The 18,598-nt window shown below is 45.0% G+C and overlaps 1 protein-coding gene and 1 long non-coding RNA gene across 9 annotated transcripts in view; one reads left to right on the top strand and one right to left on the bottom strand.

Moving 5' to 3' along the window:
* Positions 1-18,598, bottom strand: part of ADARB2 (adenosine deaminase RNA specific B2 (inactive)) — a 359,347-nt gene that overhangs the window by 38,961 nt on the left and 301,788 nt on the right. For all 8 annotated transcript variants that reach the window (XM_083579508.1, XM_083579511.1, XM_083579509.1 and 5 more), the window contains one exon: positions 5,616-5,784. In XM_083579508.1, the coding sequence (XP_083435634.1) occupies positions 5,616-5,784 (169 nt within the window). The remainder of the gene's footprint in view (positions 1-5,615; positions 5,785-18,598) is intronic.
* Positions 1-18,598, top strand: part of LOC310746381 — an 80,378-nt gene that overhangs the window by 50,478 nt on the left and 11,302 nt on the right. The gene's annotated exons all lie outside the window — the stretch shown is intronic.

Raw genomic sequence — 18,598 nt, 5'->3', positions numbered from 1 at the left:
AAAGACTCAGCCCACCTTTCACAAGTTTATGGCACACCCAACATACATTCAAAGCACAATCCTTCTCCCCAAAGATTTCTGAGAGCTGTAGTTTCCCCCCTCGTAGAGCTATGATTTCCAGTACCCTTAACCAACCACAGCTCCCAGGATTCTTTGTGAAAAGATGCACGCTTCAAAAGTACATAGGACAAGCTTTAAATATCTGGTGCAGATCTACCTTGTGGTGCACATTTATTTTCCAGCAGGCGTAGGGATACGCTAGCATGTGAAGTGGACTTCAGGTTCATAGGTTCGATTAACAGGAATTTTGCCTGTCTGTCTAGGACAGGCATAAGCAAACTCGGCCCAGATGTTTTGGGACTACAACTCCCATCATCCCTGACCACTGATCCTGTTAGCTAGGGATGATGGGAGTTGTAGTTCCAAAACATCTAGAGGGCCGAGTTGGCCTATGCCTGGTCTAGGAGGTTTTTTCCTCACATTGATAGATTTCACTGACATTCTCTTTTTCCCCAGGCTGGTTGCTCTTTTCCTTCTAACTGTGAATGCATTTCTCTCTCTCTCTCTCTCTCTCTCTCTCTCTCTCTCTCTTCCACAAGCACAATCAACAACCCTCAGCAGCGCCTTGTGTTTGCTTTCGACTAGCCTGCCTTCCAGCCCGAGCCTCTACCTCCTCCACAGCCTGCCTGCTGTTAAAACCGTTTGGCTGTCACTCTTCCATGCTTTGCTTGTTTTGTCGGTTTTTGATGCTACGATGCGTTTTCTGTCGAGTGAAATTTACAGGCACATTACCCTGCTTGACAGGAACGCTGAGCCACTGGGATCTCCTGAGGAGAGGGTGGACGCCTGCAGCTCTCTCATTTGCCTGCCACCTTCTGTGAAATCTCCCAACCACTTTAATTGCATTATCACCCTGCCACAAAACCCCCCAGAACAATCGAGTACCTGAAAAATCCTGCCGCTCAGGAGCTTTAAAGCAAAAATCCCCCCCCCTTCCTCATTTGGATGGAATGGCAAAGCAGAATCAACTGGGAACTGAGGGGGACCATGAAAGTGTCACACATTGCCTTGTATTATTAGGCTAAGCTGTGCTATTGAGATAACTTGGTGGTATTTAACAGCAGGGATGGAGAGGTAAGTTTTTAAGGACTCAGTTCTGTAGGAGTATAGTTACTTATCTTCCTGGATAAAATGGAGCGATGGCACAGCCTCCTCCTTGTAGTATTTCCTCCCACCCACTGTTTACTCCTGAAAGGTGAAAATAAAGAAAACCTTGCTTTGTCAACTGATGCTAAAGTATTGGGCAAAACCACTCAGAACCCCTGAACATGTTACCTCATCTCAATGGGCAGAGATGGCCTAGTGTTCATTGCTGTGTTTCATTTTGTCAACATCCTTCAGCTCTGTATACTTGAAGGAGTGTCTCCACTCCCGTCGTTCAGCCCGGACACCAAAATTTAGCTCTGAGGGCCTTCTGGCAGTTCCCTCACTGCGAGAAATAAGGTTACAGGGAACCAAGCAGAGGGCCTTCACGGTAGTGGTGCCTGCCCTGTGGAACACCCACCCATCAGATGTCAAAGAAATAAACAACTATCTGACTTTTAGAAGACATCTGAAGGCAGCCCTGTTTAGGGAAGTTTTTAATGTTTGATGTTTTACTCTGCTTAATGTTTTAATTTGTTGGAAGCTGCCCAGAGTGGCTGGGGAGACTCAGTCAGATGGGTGGCATATAAATACTAAATTGTTGTTAAAATAAGGCCGCCCTGCTTCATGAGAAAAGACAGATGCCTCCCCCATTTTTGTGCCTAGTCTTTAGAATGGTCACTTATACATTGCTCAAAAAGAGGAAACGTGTCACCAAAAGTGAGCACATATCTGCATAATATTTACATAAATTAATATAGGTATGTTTCCTTAGATATGTGTTATGTACTGAGTTGAATAGGATCCAAACTGCAGCAGTCTGATTGGTCCTAGAACAATAGGATTCAAAAGGCAGCAGTCTGATTGGTCCTAGAACAATAGGATTCAGAATGCAGCAGTCTGATTGGTCCTAGAACAATGCAGCAGTATGATTGGTTGGCAGGAACCACCCAATCATGCTCCAGATAGAAGTGAATCCACAACCTGATTGGCTTACAGTAGAATTCTGGAATTAGCCAATCATGTGCAGCCCATTGTGTAAATAATGTATATAAAGCAGATACCTTGAGGGGACTTCCATTCATTCCTCCTCACCACTATGAGCTGAATAAAGAGCATGAAATCACTTTGCGACTCTGAGTATATTTCAATATGTATGAAAGCAGTGGTATACTCAATTTGCCTCTGAATCTGAAGGTGGTCTCCATATATTTATCTGAAAACCACAAATGCTTGGGGCCACAAATGACTCTGCCTTGTGGCAGTGAGTTCCATAAATTAATTGTGCTTATTTTGAAAATACTGCCTGAAGAGGAATGAGAAGGAAGTGGGCAAGAGGAAGGAGGGACAGCCTTTAGACACTTTTGCCATCCTTTCACTATGAGTAGAAATTCTGTTCAACTTTATTCTGAAACATGCCCCACTGTTTTTGAGCTAAACCCCAAAGACCCGATCAACATCATGTGTGAACAAGGCATAAAAAGGATTACTGTGTTGTGGAAGGGAAGGGAACTTAGCTTTGCAGTCATTTCAACTCAGAAGGTACTGGGGGTAGGCAGCATTTGTGTATGTGTGTGTGTGTGTGTGTGTGTGTGTAGTTCAATAGAGCAGAGGCATCGGCTCCTAGTTAAATCGAGTGTGTGTGAGAGAGAGCCATCTGTAGAAGTTGTTGTGAACAGGGTTTTGTGTTGCTCTGAGAATTCGCTACACAAAAGGAATGTATCATCGATCCAAATAACATAATAATGTAACCGAATGTGCTGTGGAGATAGATCAATACGGAGCTTAAGATACAGTGATTGCACTTCTGTCTTCAGGGACTAGGATGCCATTCTTAACACAAAGCAAGCACAGGGACTGCTAAGCAGAGAAAACATAATAATTTAATGTACACCCAAAAATGAAAAAATAAAATAAAATGCAGAGACTATAAGAGACAGTGTCAGTTACGGCCGATCTCTTTCTGGTTCTCGCTTTTACTCTCTTTCTTTCAAGTTATGACCACTTGCTCTGTTACTGACATGCCACATTTCATCAATGCCCAGATGGAACAGAGATGCAAAAAAGAAAAACACCACAATTACTGAATTTTTCACGTACAGTGGTACCTCGGGTTACATACGCTTCAGGTTACATACGCTTCAGGTTACAGACTCCGCTAACCCAGAAATAGTGCCTCGGGTTAAGAACTTTGCTTCAGGATGAGAACAGAAATCATGCAGCGGCAGCAGCTGGAGGCCCCATTAGCTAAAGTGGTGCTTCAGGTTAAGAACAGTTTCAGGTTGAGAACGGACCTCCGGAACGAATTAAGTACGTAACCAGAGGTACCACTGTATTTACAGGTACAGCCCAACATGGACTCCTCCCTGTTTGCAGAGTGAAGAGCTTCTTTCACAAAACCCAGGGATTAATTTGAACTTTTGGCTCACCAGGGAGCTTCCTCACAAGGGATTGTGGCCCTCAGGCTGAACGAAGTTATCTACCTCTTGCCCAGAGGTTTTCCTGTGACTGTGATATAAATAACCAATGTACATAACTAGCTGCATTCAAGCATTTAATATCACATAGTTTGGCCCTTAGATTCAGGGTGCGCAAACGTGGCTGAAGGGCCAAACTACAGAGGGAAAGGCATTCGTGACCGAGCGACGTCTAGGAAAAGCTAATTCTCCCTTTGTTTCCAGCCCTGTGACGTTTATTGTCAGACAGAGGGAGCACTACGGTATCCTGCTTGGATTCCAGGGTGACTGTCTGCTCCACGCACCAACGGGCAGCTCTTTTAAGACCCAACAAACGTATTAATGATCAACAGTATACAAGAGAGCGTGTTCATCGTAAATAACCTTCCCCAGGATGACTCAGCAGCCGCGAAGAAGGAAAATGCCCGTAATGAGAAGACGGCTAGTCTTTCATTCGCTGGTCATTTACTGCTATTATCAGGCCTGTGTTTAAAGCATTCATCAAAAACAACCAAGAGGCTTCGTGAAACACGGCTTTGTGATTAAAATCTAATAGCTGCTGGAAGAAAATAGGCTGGCATAAAGTGTCTCTCGACTAAATCCGACTCCCTGTGTAGAGTTATTTGGCTGCATGTCAACAACCTGCAAACATATACACACGACGCTGGCCCAATACCTTTGGGCACCTGAGGCGAGCCACAAAATTCCCCCTACCACCACTGCCAGGGAGGAAGATGGGAGTGAAGATCTACAGGTGGAACAGAAGGGGAATAAAGATCATATTGGAAATGGTTGAAGTGGGAATCAAAGGCCGTCATTGGGTGGGGGAAAGGGCCCCATTCTGAATCACACCTGGCAGGTGCAGAGGCCAGGAGACCTCAGAGGGAAACCCCACCATTTCTTCCCTAGAGGTGGGAGGAGACCAACAGCACCTCATAGAATCAGGAGGAACTGTCAAGGAGGTACCAAGAAGTGCACGGCAGCCTTCACTACTACTACATGTCCTAAACCCCTGGCCTACCTGGCGGCAAGTCAGTAGGTCAAGTCCCCAGTCCAGAGCTAGTCCATGTGTCCAAAGTCCAAACTGGAGCACAGCCCCGCAGAGATGCTGGAGCATCAAAGCTGAGGTCCATCAACGCGGGCAGTTGAGCAAACTCAGCTCTGCTGACCTTTTGTACTTTGCGTGCTGATTGCAACATCTGGACTTGATGAAGCAGGTGACTCTCACCTGCTCCAAGCCTCTTCCCAGAGCTAGCCAGCCCCACCTGGCCAGCTAGGGAGCTAGGCTGTGGACCCTTGCTTGCCTCAGCTTACTGGAGTGCCACTCTCACTGCTCCCTATGCCTCAGAGTCCACTGTGTTTGTGGAGACACCTTCTGGCTCTGGAGATGGGTCCTGCTGCTCTGGTTCCTGTGCACTGACCCCCATCCCCTCAACATCCTCTGTCACCCTCTGAGTACTTCCTACATCAACCTCTCCTTCCCCATCCCCACCTTGCCCTGGTGTGTCCCAGTCTCAGCTACACCCCTCACTGGGATCCTTTTCTTCCTCCTCCCCATAGTCTTGCCAGTTCATGACATCATGCCATATTGGCAGTGCCTGATATATATATGTATAGAATACTTTTCCTTTCCTGGTTTTAGCTCCCCGAGCCTTTATTCACTTGGCGGGCAAACATATCCTCATTTTTTCATTCTATTTTGTTCTCTGCATAAATATCAGATGGTTGTCATTTCTTGGACATTATTTGAATTGCTGTGAGATTGCATTGAACTCTGTTAGTTATTTGCTGAATTTGTTGGGTTTTGCCTATTTTATGCTTTTTGGGGGGATGATATTATTATTATTATTATTATTATTATTATTATTATTATTATTATTATTATTTTGAGAGAGAAACATTCACCAATCTCCAGCGTTACTGATATATTGCGAGCCTCTTTAAGCTTGACGCTCTTGCTGGAGAAGCGGAATACAAATACCAAATCGAAACCGAACCACCCAAGCGCAGTTTTACCTCAGGTGAAGCTCCAGCTGCGAGTAAAGGAAGTGAAGGAAGGCCCTCCGTGCCACAATCTCTGCGTGGCAGTCGTTGACCACGAGCCCTTGGTCGTTAAGGTATTCTCCATTTATGCACTTGGTACCTGATGTCAGCACAATAACCTGAGCCTGCCGGACATCCAAACCTGCAGGGAGGCAAAATAAATAAATAAAAAAACAACCACACACACCAAAAAACCCCCACACTGCGCCACACCACACCGACGGTCTTTTTTAGAATCGCCTGGCAGCGTTAACACTCGTAATTGCTCAAGTACTTAAAGACCACGCTTTCATGTGGCAGTGGAGACAGCTCTAATAGGGTGATTACACGGCTCCTGGAATATGCAGCCATCTCGCATCACGACACTACTGGAATAATGTGGGATCCCATTTCAGTCCGGACTGCTAATTCCTAGATAAAAGCCAGCCAGAAAGTTTACTTGTTGAAATCAATAACTACATCGCAAGAGGTGTACATCCCTGTAAGGAGGTAATAAAAGAATCTCTTGCAGTACTGATAAATAGTAGCCTGCTGGGTTTAGGGTGGTTTTTGTTTTTTATGATGGCAACATACATCCCTTGTAATGTGAGCTTTCATTTCTGTGCCACTGGAAGCACTAAATAAAAAGTAAGAGAGTTTTAGAGCTGCTCTTCTTTAGAAGTTGTACAGAAAACACAAGTCTTCCTTGTCGGCTGGGTCTCTGCTATTGAAGTGTTAGTTGTTCGCCCAGATAGAGGTGCATGCAGAATAAAATCTGAGGCTAGATCTCCCCCTGCTCTCAGGCTCTACCCTTCTACACTCAGTTTACTTGCCCTTTAATAAGCTCCATTGTTTGTTTGGTTATTTTAAATAACTTCTATTCCTGGCCTTTGTCCTCAGATCTCAGGCAGGTTACATCTAATCCTCCAAGTGTCCGTTTTCCACGGACAGTTCCGGATTTACAGAAGCCGTCCCATTTTCTGATTTGATCCCAGAATGTCCTGCTTTTCAATAGGCAATCCCTATTTTCAGTGGAGAAAAGTTGGAGGGTATGGTAGGACATACTGTGGGTTAAACCACAGAGCCTAGGACTTGCTGATCAGAAGGTCGGCGGTTCAAATCCCCGCGACGGGGTGACCTCCCGTTGCTCGGTCCCAGCTCCTGCTAACGAAAGCACCTCAAAGTGCAAGTAGATAAATAGGTACTGCTCCGGCGGGAAGGTAAATGGCGTTTCCATGTGCTGCTCTGGTTCGCCAGAAGCGGCTTAGTCATGCTGGCCACATGACTTAAGAACTGCCAACCTAGCAGTTCGAAAGCACATGAACGTGCAAGTAGATAAATAGGTACCAATCCGGCAGGAAGGTAAACGGCATTTCCGTGCGCTGCTCTGGTTCGCCAGAAGCAGCTTAGTCATGCTGGCCACATGACCCGGAAGCTGTACGCCGGCTCCCTCGGCCAATAAAGCGAGATGAGCGCCGCAACCCCAGAGTCGGTCACGACTGGACCTAATGGTCAGGGGTCCCCTTTACCTTTACCCTTATGGAGTTATGAGGCCTACAAACCAAGGAGATAAGCAACTATTCAACCTTTAGAAGACACCTGAAGGCCGACCTGCACAGTAATACCTTCGTGAACGTCTGCCTTGTCTAGCATCCATTCCAGCAAACGTCTGCGGCAAACCTGGAAGTACTGAAATGTGTTACTTTTGGGTTTGCCACTTGCGCATGCGCAGAAGCGCAAACCTCCACGCTCGTGCGCAGCTACAGCGCTTTGCCCTGCATTCTTTTCAGCAAGCGGCTGTGGCTCCGGAATGGATTCTGGCCGCAAAACGAGGTACGACTGTATAAGGAAGGTTTTTTAAATGTTTAATGTTTTATTATGTTTTTTATGTGTGCTGGAATCCACCTTGAGTGTTTGAAGCAACCCAGTCAGATTGGCGGGGTGTAAATAATAAAATTATTATAAATATTATTATGGAAGAGGACATCCCTATTTTCATCGGATGAATGTTGGAGGGTATGTTACAACAGTAAATATATGAGTGATCTGGAGAAAGGGAAAGGAGGAATCATCAAGGGGAGAGGACCAGTGGAGCAAATTTATCCTGCCCTCTACTGCGTCTTGGCAACCCAGATGGTTATTGGCTCATTATATATAATGTGGGGCCTGATGACACCTTTCATATCTGCGCTGAAACCACGGGCCATTAGACCACGAACCACAGCATTAATGAGTGACTGCAGTGATTAACAACAGCTCATCGTCAGCATACTTTTGAAGGAATCGTGCAGAACGGAAAATGCTCGTAGCAATAGAACATAAATTCAGAAGCACATCTGCAAGGAAACTAGTGTTTCCATCTGTAGAGAGATAAAAGGATTCTTCCTCCTAGCGTAAAACATTATCCTTTCTTTTATTTATTTGGAAACCTAGCTAGTTCTGATTCCTTAAGGCTCCAGGTAGGTTTCAACACTGCAGGGGAGGGGGGAGCGAGTTCAGCCGTCAGTTATAAATCAAGCTATGAGAAACATTAACCAAACAGCTAAATCACTCCAAGTAACAGACTGTAGTGGTGACCTCCAAAAGCCAGCTCAGGCCAAGATGATCTTAAAAGTGCTTTTGAAAGAAGATAGGGCTGTAGCATTCTCCGAATAAAAGGAATTCCATGGTTGCAGGGCAGGCACTAAGAACGTCACACTTTATGTGCCTGTCCCAATATGAAGCATATTGCCATATTTATTTATTAGATTTATGTCTTGCTTTTTCAGATGGTTTGCAACATTTTATGGTTTTTCTTTTAACTTCCCGTGTTCCTCGTCATGCCTCCAAGCCCTCACCAACTCTTATAACTTGATCCCTCCGCTACCATTTTTATTGATCCGTAGAATCGTAGAATTGTAGCGTTGGAAGGGACTTTGAGAGTCATCCAGTCCGACCCGCTGCAATGCAGGAATCTCAAATAAGCATCCATGGCAGATGGCCATCCAACCTCTGCTTAAAAACCTTCAAGGAAGGAGAGTCCACCACTTTCCAAGAGAGTCCGTTCCACTGAACAGCTCTTACTGCCAATTGTTTAGTCAGAATCTCCATTCTTGTAACTTGAATCCACTGGTTCTGGTCCTACCTTCCAGAGCAGGAGGAAACAAGCTCCCTCTTCCATGTGACTGCCCTTGAGATATTTGAAGGAGAAGAAGAGTTGGGACTTGATATCCCTCCTTTCACTCCCCTTAAGGAGTCTCAAAGCGGCTAACAATCTCCTTTCCCCTTCCTTCCCCACAACAAACACTCTGTGAGGTAAGTGAGGCTGAGAGACTTCAGAGAAGTGTGACTAGCCCAAGGTCACCCAGCAGGTGCATGTGGAGGAGCGGGGAAGCGAACCCGGTTCACCAGGTTACGAGTATCTCCTCTCCATCTCCTCTTGCCCAACTCCCTCAACCACTCCTCATAAGGCTTGGTTTCCATGCCCTTGATCATTTTGGTCACCCTCCTCTGCATACTTTTTGTAATCTATTAGATAAAATCCATTATCCTCATAATCAGAATCTGAAACCAGGGTTTGAGGTAGATTTGTAGGCTCTGGGTGTGAAGGAATCTGGGCAATGTTAACCACGTAAGAGTTTATTTTTAGTAGTGCATCACTCATATATGATTGCCTCTGCATCTATGTGTGGTCGAGGTCTGTGGCCACTATCAATCCCAGATCCCTGATAGAAACACCTGCTTGCCACATGTGCACATGGCAGTTAAAATGTTTCACATGTATGGGTAAAAAAACAATAATCTGGAAAGACGCATGATCCAAGTGGCAACATGATCCAAACTGTTGATTTGTAAATAGCAGAAATATTCAGAGTTGATTTGCAGTGTAATAACAATTGTTTTTTTGTTTTTTTTTGGCAGACCAAATGAAGAATGCTACAGTCACTCTAAGTAATTAAATAACCATTAAAATGAATTAATCATAACACACATGCACACACACTTGCAGTTTACTGTTTTTATCCAGCTTTAACCCAATTTTTGCAAAGCCTTATTATAAGACTCACTGACCCTAGAATCACACCATTTAAAATAAATCGGGAGAACTGAACTTCATCCTTTGTTATAACCTTGACACCCGATACATCTGTCTGACAAAGTCTTCTGAATATATTTCTTTCCCCCTCAAATCACTGCATGAAATAAAGCCTTACACCTCCTGTGGATGATGGGGGAGTGGGGAAAGACTGGATGAAATTAGATATAAAGGGTGAACAATTTATAAATGGAGGGTTTTAATATTGGGCTAAACCCTTATAATAGTTTTCAATTTGAAAAGGAAATGAAGCAAGGTAATGGGGGAGAATAAGGAGGAAGAGTTGCTTTGTCAGCCATGTGCTGGCAAAGGGGTAATTTAAAGTGGGGAGAAGGGACATAAAAACCCAGTTTGCATGTAATGCTAAGCCAAACCATGACATATCACTAACGCTGGAGTGCCAGGTGCAAATTAATGTCTGGGAGTGAGCAAAATACAACTGAGGACAGGGTTCCTCTAGCTCAGGGGTCAGCAACCTTTTTCAGCAGGGGGCCAGTCCACTGTCCCTCAGACCTTGTGGGGAGGCTAGACTATATTTTGGAAAAAATATATATGAACGAATTTCTATGCCCCACAAATAACCCAGAGATGCATTTTAAATAAAAGGACACATTCTACTCATGTAAAAACACGCTGACTCCTGGACTGTCTGCGGGCCGGATTTAGAAGGCGATTGGGATGGATCTGGCCCCCGGACCTTAGTTTGCCTACCCATGGTCTAGCTCATGCTCAGTCCAAAAATTTGTTTTCAGTACCAGAAGTGAGTTTCCTGCCTCATGAAAATCCCCTCCTGGTTTCCCCCTCAAGATTTCTTCATCTCAGCCGCCTAATTTAGAAGGTGAAAGTGGCGAGGAGGCTGTTTTGTTGTTGTGGTGGTTAAACAACTGGGAGTCAGAAATCTTGTCAGTGCTTTTTTCTGGGGGGCGGGTGAGGTACCCAGGGCTACACATACCTCTAAACATTTTGTGAATCTTTACTTTGGCCTCATTGAGGGGCAGTATTTCAAGATGAGTAGGAAAATGAGGGTACCTCTAAACATTTTTTTTAGAAAAAAAGCACTGGATCTACTGCAAACCACCCAGAGATCTATCAGTAGATCCCAATCTACCTTCTTCCTGCTCTGGGGTCAAGTTAAATTGGGGGGGGGGGAGAGGGAGAAGTAAGAGGGGACCTTCCAGAAGATAAATAAACTAAAAGAGGCAAGGTCTTACCGGGGTCATTTAGATTCCTGATAACTTAGATATACAACTGGAAGCAAAACTCCAGCATCTAAGACACCAGTGTCTTTGCCAGCGCTGCTATCTGGGATTTTAAAACTCAGGAGTGGCTCACCTTTGGCTCTCCATATGCTGTTGGACTACAACTCCCATCATCCCATTGGTCATGCTGGCTGGCTAGGGCTGATGGGAGCTGAACATCTGGGGGACCACAGATAACTGGAGTACTGAAAGTGGGATGCATAAAAAGTATGTTCTTGATAACAGTCAGTTATGGACTTTCCCCTTATTGTTTTGGGGGACAGTTGTGAATATGTGGAGTGGCTAATCAGGCTGGGCTCTAAGCCTCAGCTTTCAAGGAACCATTTACCATACAATGACAACTGGTTGTTAAATCAATCCTAAGATCTGCTGAAGCTGAAAATCACTTTGAGGGTTAAGTTCCTTTTTCTTTAGGCATTTGGCCTCAACTGAACCCTTCCTTAAAGCCCTAATCGGTCTCTAATACACTAGTAAATAGTTTTGTAAATTGCAAATGTTTTCTGTTACTTGTAACCCAGCTTTGCAAATAGACTCTTATCAGCAATGCAAATGATTTCAGCCTTGTAAATAACCCATTATCAGCAATGCAAATGTTATCAGTCCCATGTAACCTAATTTGCTCTCTCTCTGAAAGATGAAATTTTGCTACCTGCTTGTTCTGCCTGATTGAGAGATCCATGAAACAAGGAAGCTCATGTGCCCTGGGAAAAATATATAAATAAATGTATGTATGCAACGAACTACAGTGCACCTTCATTAAACCGAATATTTTCGTTGGACCTTTCTGCTAGGGTGGGTAAGGGAACTCCCAGTTTCTTCTCTGGAAGGGATGAGGCTTTGGGAGAAATTGACAGAAATCTGAAATGGCAGAATTAAGTTAGCCACCCAATCCTATTTGTGTCTCCATGTGACAGCCCTTTGGATATTTGAAGATGGCTACCATATGAAGATGGCTAGCACAGGGACTGACGTGAGCGGTAGTTACCAAAACATCTGTAGGGCATCAGGTTGGGGAAGACAGATCTGTTTTCCCCCATTTCCCCCTTCCTCTAATAGTGATGACTGACGTGAACAAGTTGTTCGGTAAAAAGAGAGAGCTGGAAATAATGATAGATTAAAGTCATCCTTGTGAATTATTCATGAGGTACAATTTCATGTAATTTTCAGTGCTGGTTCATATCTAGCTGGTAGGCAATAATTTGCTATTCTTTTTGTTTGTTTTCCATTTAACAAATCAATCAAGTGTGTGTGTGTGTGTGTGTGGGTGGGTGGGTGTGTTTTCTAATCACGCTGAACTTCCAGCCCCACTCTTGATTATTTTATTCATTTTATTGTTTCTGGAATAGAGCTCAACTGAACTTTTCTCAAAGCCAAGGTAGTCTCATTCCAGGCTATATCTGTGCCTTCCTTTCCCATAGTGACTTTATGTGTCCATTAGACCATCCTCTGCCAAGGATATTGAAAAAAGAGAAAGGGGTGCTATATTGGGGTATGCAGGAGAAAACAGACCTCTCCCAGTTCATGTTATTGAAGCCAGTTGGCAAACATCACTTTCTACACCAGCATGCTTAGAATGGCAGTCTAAGGCCCCACTGCCCCAACCACTATGAAACCTGTCCATAATGCCATTACCCTTTGGTAAAGGTAAAGAGACCCCTGACCATTAGGTCCAGTCGTGGCCAACTCTGGGGTTGCGGCGCTCATCTCGCTTTAATGGCCGAGGGAGCCGGCGTACAGCTTCCGGGTCATGTGGCCAGCATGACTAAGCCGCTTCTGGTGAACCAGAGCAGCGCACGGAAACGCCGTTTACCTTCCCGCCGGAGCGGTACCTATTTATCTACATGCACCTTGACGTGCTTTTGAACTGCTAGGTTGGCAGGAGCAGGGACCGAGCAATGGGAGCTCGCCCCGTCACGGGGATTCGAACCGCCAACCTTCTGATCGGCAAGTCCTAGGCTCTGTGGTTTAACCCACAGTGCCACCTGTGTCCATTATGCTTATTTCCGTGGCACTCTCTTTGAAGTGAACCCAAACCATCACATCACACTTCTGTCGGCATTTTACATTGCCACCAACTCATCTGTCCAGAACTCCAGGAACCTGTCTTTTAAAATTGCAGTTGCCACCTTAGATTCCACTAAATCAACATCCATCTTAAGAAAGTCACTATTTTGCATTAGGCGACATTCCACCAGACATTCCAGGCTTTCTTTTGTGATGTGCTTTTCCATAGCAACCGCATATCCTCTGCTGAGGATATGAAAGAAAGAGAAAGGCCTGCTGCTTTGGGCGGTGTGTGCAGAAAAAAAACTTGCAGATGGAAGATCCGTGTGAAGTTTGACAGCCAGCCTTCCCTCTCCTCCCTCCAGCTGCATCCTGGGGAGGAGTTGAGCAGGTGACAGGAAGAGGTAGGCACCGGCAGCTCAGCTGCTTCCTGGAGTATGCCAGTGCTGGTTATGGCTTGTGCCATCCATGCAGGGTAGCGGCAAGGGGCAGGAAGTGTGAGTGGAGAGTGGAATTGCCAGGATGGCATGGGGGCAGCAGTGTGGGGGAATTGACAAGGATGTTCAAAATAACTTTCATTTTAAAAACCCCAGAAGCTTTTCTTTTGGGAATTATAGGGACAGAACTTTATTCATTTATTCATGTATGCTACTACAGCAGCAAGAATGCTACTTGCCCCAAAGTGGAAAGAAGCAGAAGTCCCAGCAAAGGAAGAATGGATACAAAAACTTCTGGAATATGCAGAAATGGCATAACTTACCGGAAGGATAAGAAACCAAGATAACAAACTTTTATAAAAGAATGGAAATGGTTTGTTGAATATTTACAGATAAATTGCAAATAGATAAGAGCTTTGGCAAGATTATTAGAATAACCTGCAGTTTCATAAGAGTATATAATCAAGTAGATAATTAAATGAATTTGGATACGCGGAAGATATTAAAAAATAAATTTAAGGAACTGCAGAAAGAGGGGGAAGGAAGTCAAACTTTGAAATGTTAAATTGAGTGTAAAACAAATGAAATGTATAAACTTGAAAAGTACAAATAAAAACTAGAAAAAGCAGTGTGGGGATTCCCTGGGGGGCTTCTTGCCCTGGAAGCAGAGCCTAAGACAAGGCCTGATCCTGATCCTGAGGCCTAGAGATCCTAATGAACCTCACAGGGAGTGGGCTCATAGTGAGAAAAGGACTCTCTCTCTCAGGCAAATATGCTCTTATGTTGGATCAGCTCTCTTCACGTCAATGGGGAGTTCAAAAATAGCAGTGCACCACATTTTACATCACTCTTCACGCAAGAATAGCCCCCTTATGTTATCCCTAATTAGAATTCTCTTGCTCAGGATCGCCACGAATCCGATGTTGACAGAACGGGGCATAAATCAGAGTGGCAACAGAACTGATTAAATGTTTGCAAGCAGAGAATGGCTCCACGGGAGAGATTAAAATAATCAAATATGTATAACTGCACTAATTGATGCACTAAGGTAAGAGGAAAATGGTCTGGAAGCTCGCGGAAGGTGTAAACCCAGAGAAGGTTTTGCGTGAAGCGGGGAAAGAAAGCAACTGTTGTATTGTAACGAAGATGGCTTCAGCACAATCAAAGGCAAGAAAATCAAGAAGGAGAGGGGATTATTATCAACAACAAAGGCTACTTAGAGTGGAGGAGGGCTCCCCAAGGAAGAGCCAAAAGAACCGCTGCTAAGTGGTACATTTAAATCTAAAATTGGGAAAGAAAGGCACTCAAGGGTGCTGTACGGGGAGCAATCCAGCACTTGCGGAGGCATGGATGTGATGACTTAGCAGTCTTTTCCGCTTCTGGTTTCTATGGCCCATTTCATTTACTCCCCTGTCCCCTCTGTGAACAGAGAAGAAGGAAAACTGCTGCCCTGGCGGAGAGTACGCTGATTTAGCAGAATCATATGCACCTCTGCCCATGCTTCTGCCCATTCATTCAGGCTCTGTCCATGCCTCAATCAATGTGTTGCAGTGGGACAGAGGAAGCTGCGATTATAGTCTCCACCTGTGCCATACATTTAAAGCAGTATCATATACCACCCTCAACAGTTGTGTCTTCCCCCAGAGAATCTGGGAGCTGAAGTTTGTGAAGGCTGCTGAGAGTTGCTCAGAGAACTTTATTCCCCTTCCCTCAAAGAGGGACTGACTGTTGAAGCCCTCTGGGAAATCATCCCTCTGTGAAGGGTCTCCTGATGATCTCTTCATTCATGGACATAGGTTAGGGTCAACATCAGGCCCCTGCTAATGCTAACCAAGCCCCTGCCCCTGTTCCACACACCCCAACATGGCAGACCAAGCTGCACTAAGTAGATGGATTTCCCACCAAGCCTCAGAATAAGCTTAATTCTGGGGCACTGTGGAAAATTCAAAGGTTGGCTGACTGCTTGCAGCACTACTACCACAGCCAGAGGAGCCTCCCAGGGCCAGCTGGCAGAGGATGGGATCTACTAGAGGATCCTTTGCCCAGGGCCACCTGGAGCAAGCCCTGACCCCAGTTATCTGCATGCAGTGTTCCACACAGATCACTTGAAATTGGGCAGGCAGCATCTCTGCTGAGCTTTTGGTGACTCCTGAAGTTGGCTTTATTCACCCACCCAGCCTTTTGTGGGTGACTGATGCCAAACCTTGGGAGGTTATTGTCACAAAGCTACTGTGGCTATTGCTGCATTATACTTATTTATTGCTGTTAAGTATTGAAGTTCTCACCCTGGCCACCAGGCGTATTGTGTATATAGTTTTCACTCAGGTCCACGCCAGTTAATTTAGTCGGAAAACTCTGGGTTGTTGTTGTTACAATGTTGACAGCCGGCTGCCTATAAAAGCCGGCCGGCTGAGCTGTTCAGTTCCGTTCAGTTCAGTTCCAGCTTACTTAAAAAGAACTACTTGGAGAAATCTCTGTGTCATCTGCTTTGTCAACCCACTACTTAATAATTGCCACGTGCTTTCGCTCATTTTGTTTTAATGCACTGTTTTATGAGGTTGTGTTTTATTGATGTACACCAACTTGGGATTTGTATGAAGGATGGCGTAACAAAATGTTAAGGAAGCAAGCAAACAAAAACGCAGCACCTTTGACCCTCCAATTCAATAGTGGCACTGCACTGGATAGGTAGTCTACACATACGCTATGTTAGGGCAGGCAAATCACAGTATGGTAAACATGGATGCAGAGAGGCACAATCTCAAGGCTTCACAGTGAGAGCTGCTACCTTCCTTCTATGGATCTTGAGGGTCTTCTCAAGAACCAGGGGCTTCTCCTGCCTTCAGGAAGCACCTGGTCAGCTCTTCAGTTGACTTCAGTTGGCTTCAGTTGTCCCATCCTCAGAACCCTTCTGAGATCTGTTTCTTTAAGCAGTTTTGCTTCCCCATTAAGCCCCCTGTCATCGGACCTCATTTCCTCCTCCTCAGTTCCGTTTGCAATGGCTTGGTCTCTCCTGCCCACATTTCACTGGACCCCAGAGTGGGCCCCCCTCCCTCGTGAGGAGAGGTGCAAAGACCTTCCCCCTGTAAGCAAGCGCAGTGGTGGTTGATGCTGTTGCCTTTTTTCTCATCGGCAGAGAGGAAGTCCTACACCTTTTTGCGATCATACGCCCTCCTCTGCTCTTTAAAACGTGGCAGCTAATTTGTGTTACTCCACATCTTCTACAGCAGCCATTTTTGTGTGTGTGACAGATGCCCATAGAACTTTCCCAAAATTTCAAATGCACCTGTTGGCTCCCCCTGTTGCAAAGTGTGTGTGATGTAATGCAGCCCCCCCAGAACTTGTTTGTGGAGGAGTTTTGTAAAGCACGCATGCTTGGCTTTGCTGTTTTGACAATGCTTCCGACGGCATATTGGCTCCTTAAATCGCTGGCCTATTGTATCAGTCTGCTAATACATTTTACCAGGCAGTAAACTAAGGGCCAGGAATCAATTGCCCATCAATATTCTTGATTACCTTTAGGTGCCCTGCCTTCTGAATCTTAAAACGACTGGAAGGATCCATGGAGACAGATTGCCAACTTTTTACTTTTCTCCTGCTACCTCACTTAGCAATCATTAAGATCCATTTCATGAGATATGGGCGATAATTTGCCATCTTTTATCACAGCGTGAAATTGCTGTTTAGAGCCCCTTTTGTCCACTTCATCTTTATTTCATATGTAAGATAACTGAAAAGGCCTCCCTGCTTGCTTTTAAGATCAAAGTGATTGTCAGCTTCAGGAAAAAAAAGAGAGAGAAGAGAAAGAGAAAATTGAACTCAAAAAATCAATGTATATTGCTCTTCTGTGAGTTTCCTCGCCTCCTTCTCTGAAGAGGACCAAACTTCTTAGATTATGTATTTTGAAGAGAAAAGCAGACAAAGATGTCTCTATCTATATTTAAACTGTCAAGATGTATCAAGTTCAAATGGGAAAAATAGTGTTTAAATACTAGCCTTCCTCTTATTCACTGTAAGTGTGCAGAGGGCTTCTCCCCACTCTCTTTGAAGAAGGACTTTGAAAATAATAGATTAGCCTTAGGATGTGTGGCAGGGGCTCTTTATTATGTCCAGTAATTGCAGGTGGAAAGGAAATGTGCCATTACAAATCCAAAACATTTAAAAAGCCCTAGGTTAGGTCTCTAGCAAGACACTCCCAAATCAAAAGACTGTCTAACAAAGGCAAAACTGTCTCTCCTTTAGGCACATAACATTTCCCAGTGGCCTCTTCTCTCTTGCACTTGGGACAAGGTGAAAAATTCCTCCCATCTCTGAGTTCCCTAGGATACACAGACGTCGCACCTGCTTTTTGTCCCACTTGCATGAGCCAAGACTGCCGAGTCCTTTGGCAGGCATGGAAAACTTGGGAGAAGGCTGGGTTCTTCTCTCCCGTTGGAGATAAGTCTTGGGAAAAAGTCAGAAGGTCTCAGAAGGCTTCCCGCCTTCCTTAATGCTAGGAGAGTTGAGCGGCTTCTGACTTTCTTCAAAGATAAAGTCTTTGGTTGGCTGCATCCGATTTGGGCTGCTACATGCAGGCCAGGATTCAAAGTGTGATGCACGTGAGTACCTTTTTCAGATCCCCCTTCTCACCACAGATGCTGCACATCCTCAAAAGCTGCTCCTGAGGCTCATGGGATCATCTGGAGAGGAGTGCAGTGCAGCACAGGGGGATGCAGACAGGGTGGACCAGCCCATCTGTGCAGGGACATGAATTCTGCTCATGCAGGGTGCTGGTTTTCATGGGTGACCATCTTTGTGGAGGCCCAGATGTTGTCCAGAAAGTAACATGGCCCTTGCAAGAACAGATATTGGGTATCTCGTGTCTGGGATCTTTATGAGCCCATGGGTCAGCTATCTGCCCTGAATATTTATGGCTTCTTTAATGAAGGGGTGGACGGAATTGACTGCAATGACCTTCATTCTGCCCTAGACTGAACAGTGGTTCACTTCTGCCTCGCGATCTAGTCAGAGCCCATAGCAGTTAACATATTGCACAGCCTGAGTCTACAGTGCAGTGCCAGTTTGTTCCAGATAATTTAGCAAGCCCCCTCTGAATATGCATTGGATACCTCCTGCCTTCTCTGAAAAATCGTCTGTCAAGCTCGAAACATATGCATATGAGATAATGGTCTATATTTGATACACAATTTGCTGCCTTTGTAC

The sequence above is a fragment of the Podarcis filfolensis genome, assembly GCF_964270895.1.
Source record: "Podarcis filfolensis genome assembly, chromosome: 12".
Taxonomy (NCBI): domain Eukaryota; kingdom Metazoa; phylum Chordata; class Lepidosauria; order Squamata; family Lacertidae; genus Podarcis; species Podarcis filfolensis.
This window is presented reverse-complemented; position numbering and strand designations above follow the sequence as displayed.